At 42.7% G+C, this 12,545-nt stretch overlaps 1 protein-coding gene across 16 annotated transcripts in view; it reads left to right on the forward strand.

Annotated features, from left to right (window-relative positions):
• The window catches only part of UNC13B (unc-13 homolog B), a 234,021-nt gene that overhangs the window by 186,966 nt on the left and 34,510 nt on the right, over positions 1-12,545 (forward strand). For 15 of the 16 annotated variants that reach the window (XM_032239961.1, XM_032239962.1, XM_032239966.1 and 12 more), the window contains 2 exons: positions 7,959-8,005; positions 11,284-11,362. In XM_032239961.1, the coding sequence (XP_032095852.1) occupies positions 7,959-8,005; positions 11,284-11,362 (126 nt within the window). Of the gene's footprint in view, positions 1-5,489; positions 5,513-7,958; positions 8,006-11,283; positions 11,363-12,545 lie in introns of all 16 variants that reach the window. The other variant, XM_032239959.1, reaches the window with a different exon arrangement.

The raw sequence follows: 12,545 nt of genomic DNA on the forward strand, positions 1-12,545 counted from the left end.
GGCTGGGATTACAGGCATGAGCTACCATGCCCAGCCGGTTTTGAGTTAATTTTTGTGCATAGTATAAGGTAGGACTCCAGCTTTATTCTTATGCATATGGATATCTAGTTGTCCCAGAATGATTTGTTGAAAAGATTATTCTTTTTTCATTGAATAGTGTTAGCATTCTTGTCAAAAATCTACTGACCATAAATGTAAGAATTTAATGTCTGGACTCAATTTGTTCTGTTGATAATTGGTCTGTCCTTATGCTCAGTTCCTTCTTTTTGAAACACTTTCTTCATTTGGCTTTTAGAACACCTTTCTGTCTTGGTTTCCCCCTTTTCCCAAACATTATTGGCTGTTCCTTCTTAGTTATCTTTGCTCTTTCTCTCCCCACCTTGTAGCATCCTAGGATTCAATCTTGACTTCCTATACTTACTTCCTAGGTGATAATCTTTCAATCTCATGAGTTTCATAAGCATTCCCAGGTTTGTATCTCCAGCCTAGACATTTTCCATGAACATCAGATTCCAAATCCACCTAACATCTCCATATGAATATAAATAGGCATCTCATATTCAACATATCCAAAACCAAACTCCTGATCCTTCTTCCCAAGCCCCCTGCCAAACCTGCTTTTCCTATTGTCTTTCTTATCCATCAGTAGCATCTTTATTCTTGCAGCTACTCAGGCCCAATCCATACAGTCATTCTTGACTCCCCCTTTTCTCTCACAACCTGTATCCAGTCCATTAGTAAATTCTGCTTCCTCTACCTTTAAAAAATATCTTGCCACTATCTCTACCTTCACCACTATCATCTTTGTTTAAGCCACCATTTTCTCTCATCCAGATTACAGCAGTGGCCTCACTAGTCCCCTTTCTTCTAGAACCTTGTCCCTCTACAGTCTGTTCTCACACCAATCAGAGTAGTTGTCATAGAGCATGAGTTGGGTTATATCACTTCTCTGCTCAGTGATTTCCTGTCTCACTCAGAATGGAAACCAAAGTTTTTATAAAGGTCTGTAGAGCCCTATTTGAACTGGTACTTTATTGCAAACTTGCTGTTTCTCTACACCAATTATGTTCTCACCTCAGGCTTTGCATTTGCTGTATATTCTTTTGAAAATACTTTTTTTTTCCCAGAACTTCAAATGACTTCTTTACTCATTTCTTTTAAGTCTCTGCTTTGATATCACTTATCAGTGAGGCCGCCCTGACAACCTTTTTTTAAGATTTTTTTTTTTTTTTTTGAGACTGAGTTTCGCTCTTGTTACCCAGGCTGGAATGCAATGGCGCGATCTCGGCTTACCGCAACCCCCGCCTCCTGGGTTCAGGCAATTCTCCTGCCTCAGCCTCCTGAGTAGCTGGGATTACAGGCACGCGCCACCATGCCCAGCTAATTTTTTGTAGTTTTAGTAGAGACGGGGTTTCACCATGTTGACCAGGATGGTCTCGATCTCTTGACCTCGTGATCCACCCGCCTCGGCCTCCCAAAGTGCTGGGATTACAGGCTTGAGCCACCGTGCCCGGCTTTTTTAAGATTTTTAATAACGACTCTACCTCCATCATCAGGGGGCATTATCTTTTTCACTTATCTGAATTTTTCAGCAGACTTTCTATCACATATGACACAGTATGTCGTTATTTCGTATGGAAAACAGACCCTGGAACAAGAATGCCTGTTACAAAATTTGACTTCCCCGCCTGCTGTGACTTTAGGCATCTTTCTTAACCTCTCTGATCTTCAATTTAATCATCAAAGAAGTGGAGGTAATAATGGTATTTACCCAGTGTGGAGTTATGAGAAATAAATGAGCTTGCCCAAATAAAATGCCAGTTACAAAATAAATGTTTGATTAGTATCAGCTACTATCATCATCTTCATCATTGTTTATTATCTGCTCCTCCTACTAAAATAAAAGCTTCTCAGGATCAGGGAGTTTGTTTCATTCACTGCCATATCACCAGCACTGACTGAGAATGGTGCCTAGTGTGCACGTTAGGTTCTTTTAAAATTTTTTTGGTTAAAAAAGATGTTTTTTTTTTTAAAGACAGAGTCTCAGTCTGTCACCAAGGCTGGAGTGCAGTGGAGCCATCAGAGCTCTCTTCAGCCTTGATCTCGGGCTGCACGGCACATGCAGGCACATGCCACCACTACAAGCACACGCCACCACACCCAGCTAATTTTTTCATTTTTTATAGAGATGGGGGTCTCACTATGTTACCCAGTCTGGTCTTGAACTCCTGGCCATAAGCTGTCCTTCTTCCTGCCTTAGTCTCCCAAAGTGTTGGGATTACTGGAATGAGCCACCATGACCAGCCCTTAGTATAATACGTTCTTTTTTTTTTGAGATGGAGTCTCGCTCTGTCACCCAGACTGGAGTGCAATGGCGCGATCTCGGCTCACCACAACCTCCGCCTCCCAGGTTCAGGCAATTCTCCTGCCCCAGCCTCCTGAGTCGCTGGGATTACAGGCACGCGCCACCATGCCCAGCTAATTTTTTGTATTTTTAGTAGAGATGGGGTTTCACCATGTTGACCAGGATGGTCTCGATCTCTTGACCTCGTGATCCACCCACCTCGGCCTCCCAAAGTGCTGGGATTACAGGCTTGAGCCACCGCGCCCGGCCTAAAAAATTTTTTTTTAGTATCTGTCCAATGGGTGGGACCAACTGAATAGCTAGTTCAGCAGTTCCTTACTGCCTGGAAAATGGTACAGGCTACTTGTTAAGAGATGTATACTTCTCTGGTTGAACAAGATAAACTTCTTAGAATAGCTGTTGTTTTCTAAGTCCTGAAAGTTATAGTTTTCTTTTACTACATACAAGTGATAGGAGATGTGCTAAGTCCTCAGGCTACAAAGTTGAAATAATATATAATGTTTTTTCTGAAGAAGTAGTATAAAGTGAGAAATAGCATAAAGGAAGATGTTTATACAGACAGGTACAATATATAATACTACAAAACAGTATTAACAACATACTGTCTTAGAAGTGGGCACATAGAATGGTGGAGACCATGGGCAGCTAGTGGAGAGGCACCTAATTCTACCTTGGGAAGGCAAGCAGATAAAGACATTTCATAGTTATTAATATTTGAACTAAGTCTTATAGAATATTCCTGAGTCCACCCAGTAAGCTGGGTGTAGGAGGGAGGTGTGAAAAGTCTCAGATGTGATGGACAGTATTCAGTAAGACTTGAATACAGGACACATGAGGAGTGGAAGGAAAGTAAGCTAGAAAGGGAAAGTACAAATGTTGGAGCACTTTATGTGCTACAATAAGCAACGGGGAGAATTGATGCAATTCAGCAAAGAAAAAATGTGACTAGAGTTTTGAAATGGGAGATGTGCAGTATGGATTGGAGAGGAGCAAGTCTAGTGGCAGAGAGGTCAGCTTAGAGTCTCCTGTTATAATCCATTTAAGAGAAGATGATAGTGGTAGTGTGAAATGGAGAGGCAGGAGTGGATGCCAGAGATATTTAGGAGGTAGAAGGTACAGGGCTGAGTGATTGAATAGGGACAGAGTGCAGAGAGGGAGAGATCCATTGTCTGGCTGGGGACAGGAGAAGGAGTTTACAGATGGAAGATATAAGTTTAGTGTTAGGATATGTTGAATTTGAACTAGCATGGGATATCTAGGTGATACACACTAAGCTGTGGTTAATGTGTTGGGATAAAATAGGTATCTGAAGGTTAGGTATAACTCCTTTGAGAAGTGGAAGAGTGAGCTGATTAGTAGAATCGAGAGATGTATCAAGTGACACAGAGGTCCCAGCTGAAGTTAAAAATCTGCATCTCTTTGCTCTGGTTCTCATCTGTACAATGTTGGGACTTGTCAAGGCATTATATGTTAAATACCAATGAGAAGGATGAATGTAACTTAGATGCACTAGGATGGCCTTATTAACTCTTGCTTGGGTGGGCATCAGAGAAGCCTTCCCAGAACTGTGCTTTAGAGGAAGAGTTGGATTTTCCTCTATGGAAAGAGGTGTGAGATGCTACTTCAGGCTAATGGAACAGAATGAGTAAATAAATATGTGGGGTTTTGAGTATATGATCTCTTCATGAAACAAGACAATTAGATTCTAGGAATGTATATGGGGTCAGGAAAGTGGGCAGAGGAGAGGAATTTGGGGATTTGGGTCAGATCATGGAGAGCCTTGATGGCTCTGTCAGTGGGTTGATTGGATTTTGTACTTTAGGAATTATGGGGAAATCTGTGGGGAACAGAAGGACGCAATCAACTTTGACGTGGTGTGTAGAATGTATTTAAGATAGTGCAGGAGGAGAGGTACATTTTCCAGTTTGACTAATGGGGTCAGTTAAAGGATTGTTTGCCTAATTTTCTTACTCAAAGGGAACAGATTATCCTGGGGGAAGTGGGATGTAGATGTGGAAGAGATATGTCCCCATTCCTGGAAGTATCTTTCTTATCTTTCCCACTTTCCTGGAGCTGTACTGTTTTAGAGGATTCCTGGTCACCTAGTCCAGGACAGGTGACCCATTAAGTAATCGGAAATAGCTTGAAAAATTGGGAACCTGTGAATTTGATTCTTGAATTCTCCCCTCTACTTGTGATGTGATATCTATGGGTCTTTAAAAGAGAAAAGAAAGTGGAGGGGCACTGATGGACCGAGGTGGGTGAACTTTCCTTAGAGAAGAAACTGTGGGCCTATCCAAGTATGGCCTAGAAGGCAATGTAGTTTCTGATGAACAGGAAAAACATAATCTCTGGGCTTTATTCTTATCCTGTTATGGCTTGACTGGACCATTCTGAAAGTGTCAGTTTCCTTTAGAGTATTGTCCTGGATTTGATAAATAATCAGATTTGGGATGGCAGTCATGGTTTTATCATCTAGATCACTGTAGTTTCTATTAGGAAAGCAGCCAGTTGATGCCCCCAGCCTGTAGCCATTCAGCATCCTGGTCCTTGCCTTAACTCCAGGATCTACCCTGGCCCAACTTAATTTTGGGTCTGAGAAACAGACCAGAGCTCATTGGGTGAATGCATGGCCAAGCCTGCATTGCAAAATGGAAAAGACTCAGCCACCAGGGCCTTTGGAGTTTGAGGACTTATACTAGATCTAGAATAAGCTCATGTGGCTTCTGAGGAAGGAAATAACTGTGCTCAGCCAGCTTAGATAGTTTGTTGGAGTGGTCCTTGGTAATAAAGCTGGTCTTGCAGCCTTGGCAGCCCTGACCCTGAATGCAGTCCACCTTGGAAAGGGGAAAAGGACGACTGGAATCCCTGGGTAGATTTTGTCCCTTGATTTAAGTAGCTCCAGGGATGTTCCAAACTGAAAAGCCTGGGCCAGCAAATACAGGTGGGAAGGATTCTGGAAGCCAGTCAGCTGGGCTCTGTGAACTGCTTAGCTGTCCTGAGGACCTCTCGCTCTCTTCCATGTCCCTCAGAGTTTAGCTGACATTTTCTTTTGGTTCCCTGCTTATAGGACTGAATCTACTAACCTTTCTGCCCTTTTTTTCTGCTCTTTTTTTCCTTGCAGAAGGAAAGCGAGGAGCCCTTCAGGTTGTGCCCATGACCCTTTGGGTCCTTTTTTGTCTATTTCCCTCCCCTCCTTCCCCAAGCACGGTGTGTGTGTGTGTGTGTGTGTGTGTGTGTGTGTGTGTATACATGCACATGTACGTGCATGATCTGTGCCTCTGAGCTTTGGCTCATGCAGTCTATTTTTATGAAAAGCAGTTTGTGTGCATGCTTCTTGCTTGTGTGTGCTCCTGCAGATATCCCTGGAGCACACTATGGGAATGTGTGTGCACCAGCGTGGGTGTGCATTCAGTGTGGCATGTGTGTGCTTATACTCAGTTTGACTCCCCCAGACACTGATTACCCTCCTTTTCTCCTACTCTGCTCAGTGTGTGTCCATTGTCTACCTTTGCTGCAAACTCTGGCATATGCTATAAAACCTTGGCTGTGTCCAGCACGCATGTGTACTTCATATTTGAGAGGAGGATTTGTTGCAGGCATTTCGTGCCTCTTGCCTGAGGCCCTAAGTGTGAATGTACTTGTGCTCTGACTAGGCTTCCTGACCTCTCTGTGAGCACAAGCTTCTGTAGACCTGTTGTGTGGTTTCCCCAAACCATGTGAATGCATGGTATACTAATGCCCTGTGCTTGCAAGCACTGGCTCTTGAAGACCATGAAGGTTTGCTTTGCCTGTGATTTGGGCCATAGTAAATACTGTGAATCCTCCTTGGATTAATTTCTGCACATCACGGTACACTCTGAAGCTTATGTTCTGAAGCCATAAGCCTAGGATCCATGTTCACCATGTGTTTACTTCAGACACAAGTTGTGTCTATTAGTGCACCCTCCTGTGGGTACTTTGTCTGGACCTCCTCCCACTCGCTGCCTTCCTTCAGTGGCTCTGTGTGCATGCTGTGTACTGCGTGTGCAGGCTTCTGCAGATGTGTTGTCCCCTCTAAGAGCAGGAAATGTGCATGATCTGAGCCAAGCTCTCGAAGACTTTTTAACTTTGTTTCCTTAAGCCTAGTGGTTTCTGGCAAATATCTCACTCTGGGTATGAAATAAGAACCTGCTGAGTGCAGTGGCTGTTACCAGAGGGAAAATAAGTTCTGGTTGGTAAGATCCAGGGATTTAGGGATTGGCTCCCTCACACTCACCCCCTTCCCTTCCATAAGCAACTTTAGGAGACTTGCAGTTTTCCCATTACTTCACACCTACTGTCGTTACTTCTATACGATTTCCATTGTCTTTTGCATCAGCCACTTCTGACTGCCTTTTGGACCTGCCCCTCCCATTACCAATATCACACTATCTATAGAAAGGATGGGAGGCAGATGAGGTGGACTGGGGGCTGTGGGCAGTAGCAAGATAGGCTTGAGTAAAACACAGACAACCTAACAGGTTATCTCAAAACTTAAATCCAAAGTTCATCTGAGCCTACTGCTGACCCAGGTAATTCTCCCTCACTTTTCCATCACCCTTAGCTCTGTTAGCACCGTTATTCTCCTTTGTATTTCCTCATTCTATCCATAACTTTTCCCACCTTTAGCTCTCCAAAGCATCTCTCACTGTTGAAAGCTAAGCACCTGAATTCTACCTCCCTTCTGGAGCTCATTTTCTCCAGGATAGTTAGGAGGCAGGGAAGTTTTTGGGGGTGGAAGGGAACAAGGAGGGGCAGGAAGCCCCAGACCTGTTAGCACTAGGTTTCTTGTGCCTGAAAAAAGCATGTGCTATTGGGTTTCTGGAGTACTCTGGCAGCTTTGGAACTCTCTGCATGCCACTTGAAGGATTTGCTTTTGTTTATTTTGTTTTGTTTTGGTACAGAAACCTTTAAAAGGTGATTTTTGAACTGTTTCCTTCCTTGAATTACTTGGTGCCTCAAGTTTTGACTTCTCACTCTAGGGCCTATAAAATTCACTACAATGATAATCTAGGTGTCTAATCTACCTTGGGTTCTCTTGTTTGTTAAATGTGTAGTTTATTAAATGTAGAGAGTATACTCAGCGTCAGTGAGTAAGGGGTTCAAGGCACCCAAACTAAATCCAACCACAAGATGAGATAGGATTCCAGAGAGACCAGGTCTGACTCTGGGACATTAAAGGAGTTTAGGAATATAGCTGGAGGAAGACTGGACTCTGTAGGTGTCCTATTGCTTTAGTGAGGCCTGGAAGCCTAAGTAGGCCCTTCTCCTGTGCTTGGTTTACTCATATAAGAGTGACATGAGTTCTGCCATTCCAGTAGACTTGAGCCCTGGGACCTCAGTGAGCTTTGCCTTAAGTCCTGTTCACTGAGGAGACAAGTATCACTGATTTCAGCAGCCTGTTTGTTGCCCTGGCTGATCAGGGCATTGATTTAGATGTCAGCCTGGCTGTCACCAGGTAGTGAATGTGACTTACACTGCTCTGGGCTTGTGCTCTACTGATCGCTGCTCCAATTACAGGCAATCTCCCATCTTTCCCAGGATCTAACTTGTTTCCTATCTCTTTTTAAAGATTCCAGATGATGGTGACCCCTCTCTGCCTCAGTGGCTCCCGGAAGGGTAAGTAATTCTGTGGATTTTATTCAGTCTCTCTTGACACTTTTACCTTTTCCCCTGGGAAGCAGGGGAGACAGCTTCATAAGCTGCGTCCTGGGGAAGGAAAAGGTTCCCTTATAGGTTGGTTGGTTCTCTGGTGCAGAGGAGAGAACTCTGCTAACTGATTCCTCAGAGACAGAAGAGGGAACTTTGCAGAATGGTTTGCCTGGGGCAGGGGAGAGAGCTTTGGGGCCTTCTTACCCTTGCCTCTGTAATTTCTGGTTCATCCTTTCATAGTGGTGATATACTTTTTAAGTAGAACAAAGAGGAAATTCGAAATATATCTGCATTTGGAAACATTTTTTTTCCATTTCATTTGTTTTTTAATTTTTGTGGGTACATAGTAGGTGTGTCTATGGGTTACATTAGATATTTTGATACAGGCATACAATGTGTAATACTCACATCAGGGTAAATGGGGTATCTATCACTTCAAGCAGTTATCCTTTCTTTGTGTTACACCATTTATACTCTTTCAGTTTTTTTAAAATGTGCAATGCATTATTGTTGACTGTAGTCACCCTGTCGTGCTATCAGATACCAGATCTTATTCATTCTATCCATTCCATTGTTGATGGTGTGGAAGTTACTCCCTAGGCTCGGTCCTAGTCCAGCTGTTGTGAGTCATCTACTTGTTCCATTTCACTTTAATCAGGACATAAGTAGCATCCCTTTCTGAACTCTGTATGTTCTGTCTGTGCTTCTTGTTTGGGAGTTTCAGACCCATGTGATTGTGCCAGTCATTTTAAGCTGCTCAACTGTAGCCTGTTTTAAGAACTGACTGTTCTTAAGAGAGAAGAGAGGTTAAGTGCCTTCCCATCCCCCACTCCCTCCCACAAATACTACCAATTGGTTCTCTGAACCCTCCTTTTCCCCTTTTCCTACAGTGGCTTCTGACATCAGAATTCTCAGTAGTTACTGTGGCTAGGGAAGAAGAAAGATCAGATAAATGATCTGCTACATTTTTACATGCTCCTTTCCCTTGCAATGTGTTGTCTTTCTTTAAAAAAAATTTTTTTTTTAACCGTTTTTTTTTTAGGTTCAGGGGTACATGTGCAGGTTTGTTATATAGTTAAACTCATGTCACCGGGGTTTGTTATACAGATTATTTCATCACCCAAGTACTAAGCTTAGTACACAATAGTTATTTTTCTGCTCCTCTCCCTCTTCCTACCCTTCACCCTCAAGTAGGCCTGTGTTCCCCTCTTTGTATCCATGTGTTCTCATCATTTAGCTCCCACTTATAAGAGAGAACATGCAGTATTTGGTTTTCTGTTTCTGCATTAGTTTGCTAAGAATAGTGGTCTCCAGCTTCAGCCATGTTCCTGCAAAGGACATAATCTCATTCTTTTTTATGGCTGCATAGTATTCTGTGGTGTATATGTACCACATTTTCTTCACCCAGTCTGCCATTGGTGGGTATCTAGGTTGATTCCATATCTTTGCTATTGTGAATAGTGCTGTAGTGAACATACTCGTGAATGTGTCTTTATGGTAGAACACTTTATATTCCTTTGAGTATATACCCAGTAATGGGATTGCTGAGTCGAATGGTGGTTTTGTTTTTAGTGGAATCACCACACTGCTCTCCACATAGTTGAACTAATTTACACTCCTACCAACAGTGTATAAGTGTTCTCTTTTCTCTGCAGCTTTGTCAGCATCTGTTATTTTTTGAGTTTGTCTTCTTTTAATCAAGAGTTAATCATTGAATGAACTGCCCCCTTCTTCTTTCATTGAAATATCATTTATGTAAAACAAAACAAAACAAAACAAAAAACTTCTTGGCTTAAGAGATACATATTGTAGTTTCTAGAATTAGCTACAAAGTTGTGGCACCAGTTGCTTCTTCAATGATCTTTAGTTTTTTTCCTTCTAATAATTGTAAAATACATACATGTTAATGGAATATATCCAGACTATTTTTAAATGGAGCCATGCAGTAGTTTTCTAAATAATTCCCTATTGTCTTTCTTCCTTTTCTTTCATCTTAGTCCTTAGAAGCTGTCCTAAGTATAGAACTTCCCTTGGTATGGTAAATTCATTAAAAACACAGCTTACTGCCTGTGTTCGGGGAGCTAAGTTTATTAGAAATCAGCATATTGAGTGGCCTGTTTCAACTCCTGGACTTGACCCAGTTTTTGGTTCCATTCTTTGCCTAGATAGCTAGAAGTACCTACTTTGTCTGTTGGGATATTTCTGCCTTTAGACCAACTGTAATATACAGCCCAGCTACCCAACATTCCCAACCTCTTTGTTCTCATTAAAACAAAGTATATGAGTTCTTTTCATTAAGACCAGAGAGATTTTTATGAAGTGACACTAAGGCCCAAAGTGAAGAAGGAATTCTGGTAGAAGACAGTACATTAATAGAATAATTGAAGTTAAAATGTAGATTATCTCAGTGTAATTTCTTTTGGGTACGTTTTCTGTTCTTATTACATATTGTTATAAAAGAACGATAAAATTAATCAGTATAGAAAAGGCATAAAAGTTTTAGAAATGTCCAGCTGCTCTAGATGTAGTTGTTCCCCAGGCTTTGTTGATGTGTCCATAGGGCTAGGCCACACTCACAGAGTCCCTTTGCTGTTTCCTTTCTAAATGATGTTTGTTTTTTCTTCCCTTAAGAGGTCTTTTGGAAGTCTCTCATCCCACCTCCCCTGCTTCCACTTGATTATGAGGGCTCCTTTCTCCATGGAGAAGGCTTTTTTTCAGGATGCCTAGGCAGATAGAACTGGTGACTCTTTTAGTCTTGGATGGAGACGGGATCCTTCTATATGCCATTGTCTGATAGTCTCACCTAGATTCTTCCTCTAGAGCCATTCCTGTGGGCTCTGTTCTAGCACAGGCTGGGAAAGACTTATCTTTAGAGAGCAGTGTCTTTGCCCTGAGTGTGGGGAGAAGCCCTCTTGAGTGCCAATTTCTACCTTGCCTTATGGAGCACAAAAGTGCCTTCAGATAATCTGAGGTGACTTAAACTGTCACTGTGGGATAAAAGAGCCTCAGTCCTTAGCTAAAACTGTAAGAGACACTGAGGGGTACTGTGAGAATAGATTCTATTGGTTGCTCTTCCATGGCATTATTTCCCTGACTTTCTGTCTTCCCTCTTCGTCTCAAAGACACATGGTAGAGGTCAGTTCATCTTCCTCTAGGGAGAGAGAGAACGAGGGGAGTGGAACACTGAACCCACCAGTAACTCAAATCAGGACTGAAGATTCTGACATATTTTCTTCTCTCCTCAGGCCAGCTGGAGGGCTCTATGGCATTGACAGCATGCCGGATTTACGCAGAAAGAAGCCACTGCCACTTGTCAGTGATCTGGTGAGTGAAGACTCTTGTGCAGGTGTAGGCAGTAGCCTTGGGGTATCCCCCATTGGACCTTCTGAGACTTAGCAGTGGCTTCACAGGGACTGTGTTCTACCTCACTCCCTAGTCAGAGTCCTGAATTTATTAGCTCAAGCTCCTACCTGGAATATTTTTGGCGTGGGGGGGGGCTCTCAAAGCTAGGATTTTGTGTCTTCCTATAGGTATCTAGCTCATATAGGTATCTCTACAGCCTTCTTTGATGACCTGTAATGAAAACTCCCTTCAGCCCTTGACATAGATCATTGAGCTTGGTATGGGATGAACATTACTGGAGCTGATGCCCTCTTGGAAGTCAAGCGAAAGTCTCTCCTCAAGATATAGGTTTTCTAAACTATCTGTAACCTAGTGTCAGGCACTGAGAGACAGTGACAAATATGTGTGGAATTGAATTGAAACAGGCTTAAGAGTTAAAGCTGATCCCAGGACCTCCAGGATGACCAGAAGCCCCATTCTGGGTCATACCTTCTGAGCTACGATCAGCTCAAGCAGTTTTCTGTAGCCTTGTGAGTAGTTGGGGGTTAGGTGAGGTCCAGGCTTTCTCAGAGCTCTAAAGCCAGAAATAAGGTGTAAGGGTTTGGTAAAACATGAACCCTTTTCCCTTATTACCATTTTCTCTTCCTATTTGCTTTTTTTCTCCCTATTCTATCTATTGTTTTTCCTATATACTCCTTTTCCCTCTTCCCGATTTCGTTTTCCACTGGTTTCTCCCTCCTTAGTTGGCTGAATGAAAGTATCATCTACCATTTTCTCTTCATCATTTTTCTTCCCTTCCATTTATCTTTTTTTTTTTTTTGGGAGACGGAGTTTCGCTCTTGTTACCCAGGCTGGAGTGCAATGGCGCGATCTCGGCTCACCACAACCTCCGCCTCCTGGGTTCAGGCAATTCTCCTGCCTCAGCCTCCTGAGTAGCTGGGACTACAGGCACGCGCCACCATGCCCAGCTAATTTTTTTGTAGTTTTAGTAGAGACGGGGTTTCACCATGTTGACCAGGATGGTCTCGATCTCTTGACCTCGTGATCCACCCGCCTCGGCCTCCCAAAGTGCTGGGATTACAGGCTTGAGCCACCGCGCCCGGCCCCCATTTATCTTATCATTTGTTCATCTTCTTTTTTTTTTTTTTTTTTTTTTTTTTTTTTT

Source organism: Sapajus apella, unplaced genomic scaffold (assembly GCF_009761245.1).
Source record: "Sapajus apella isolate SASKATOON/1434 unplaced genomic scaffold, GSC_monkey_1.0 scaffold46, whole genome shotgun sequence".
Taxonomy (NCBI): Eukaryota; Metazoa; Chordata; class Mammalia; order Primates; family Cebidae; genus Sapajus; species Sapajus apella.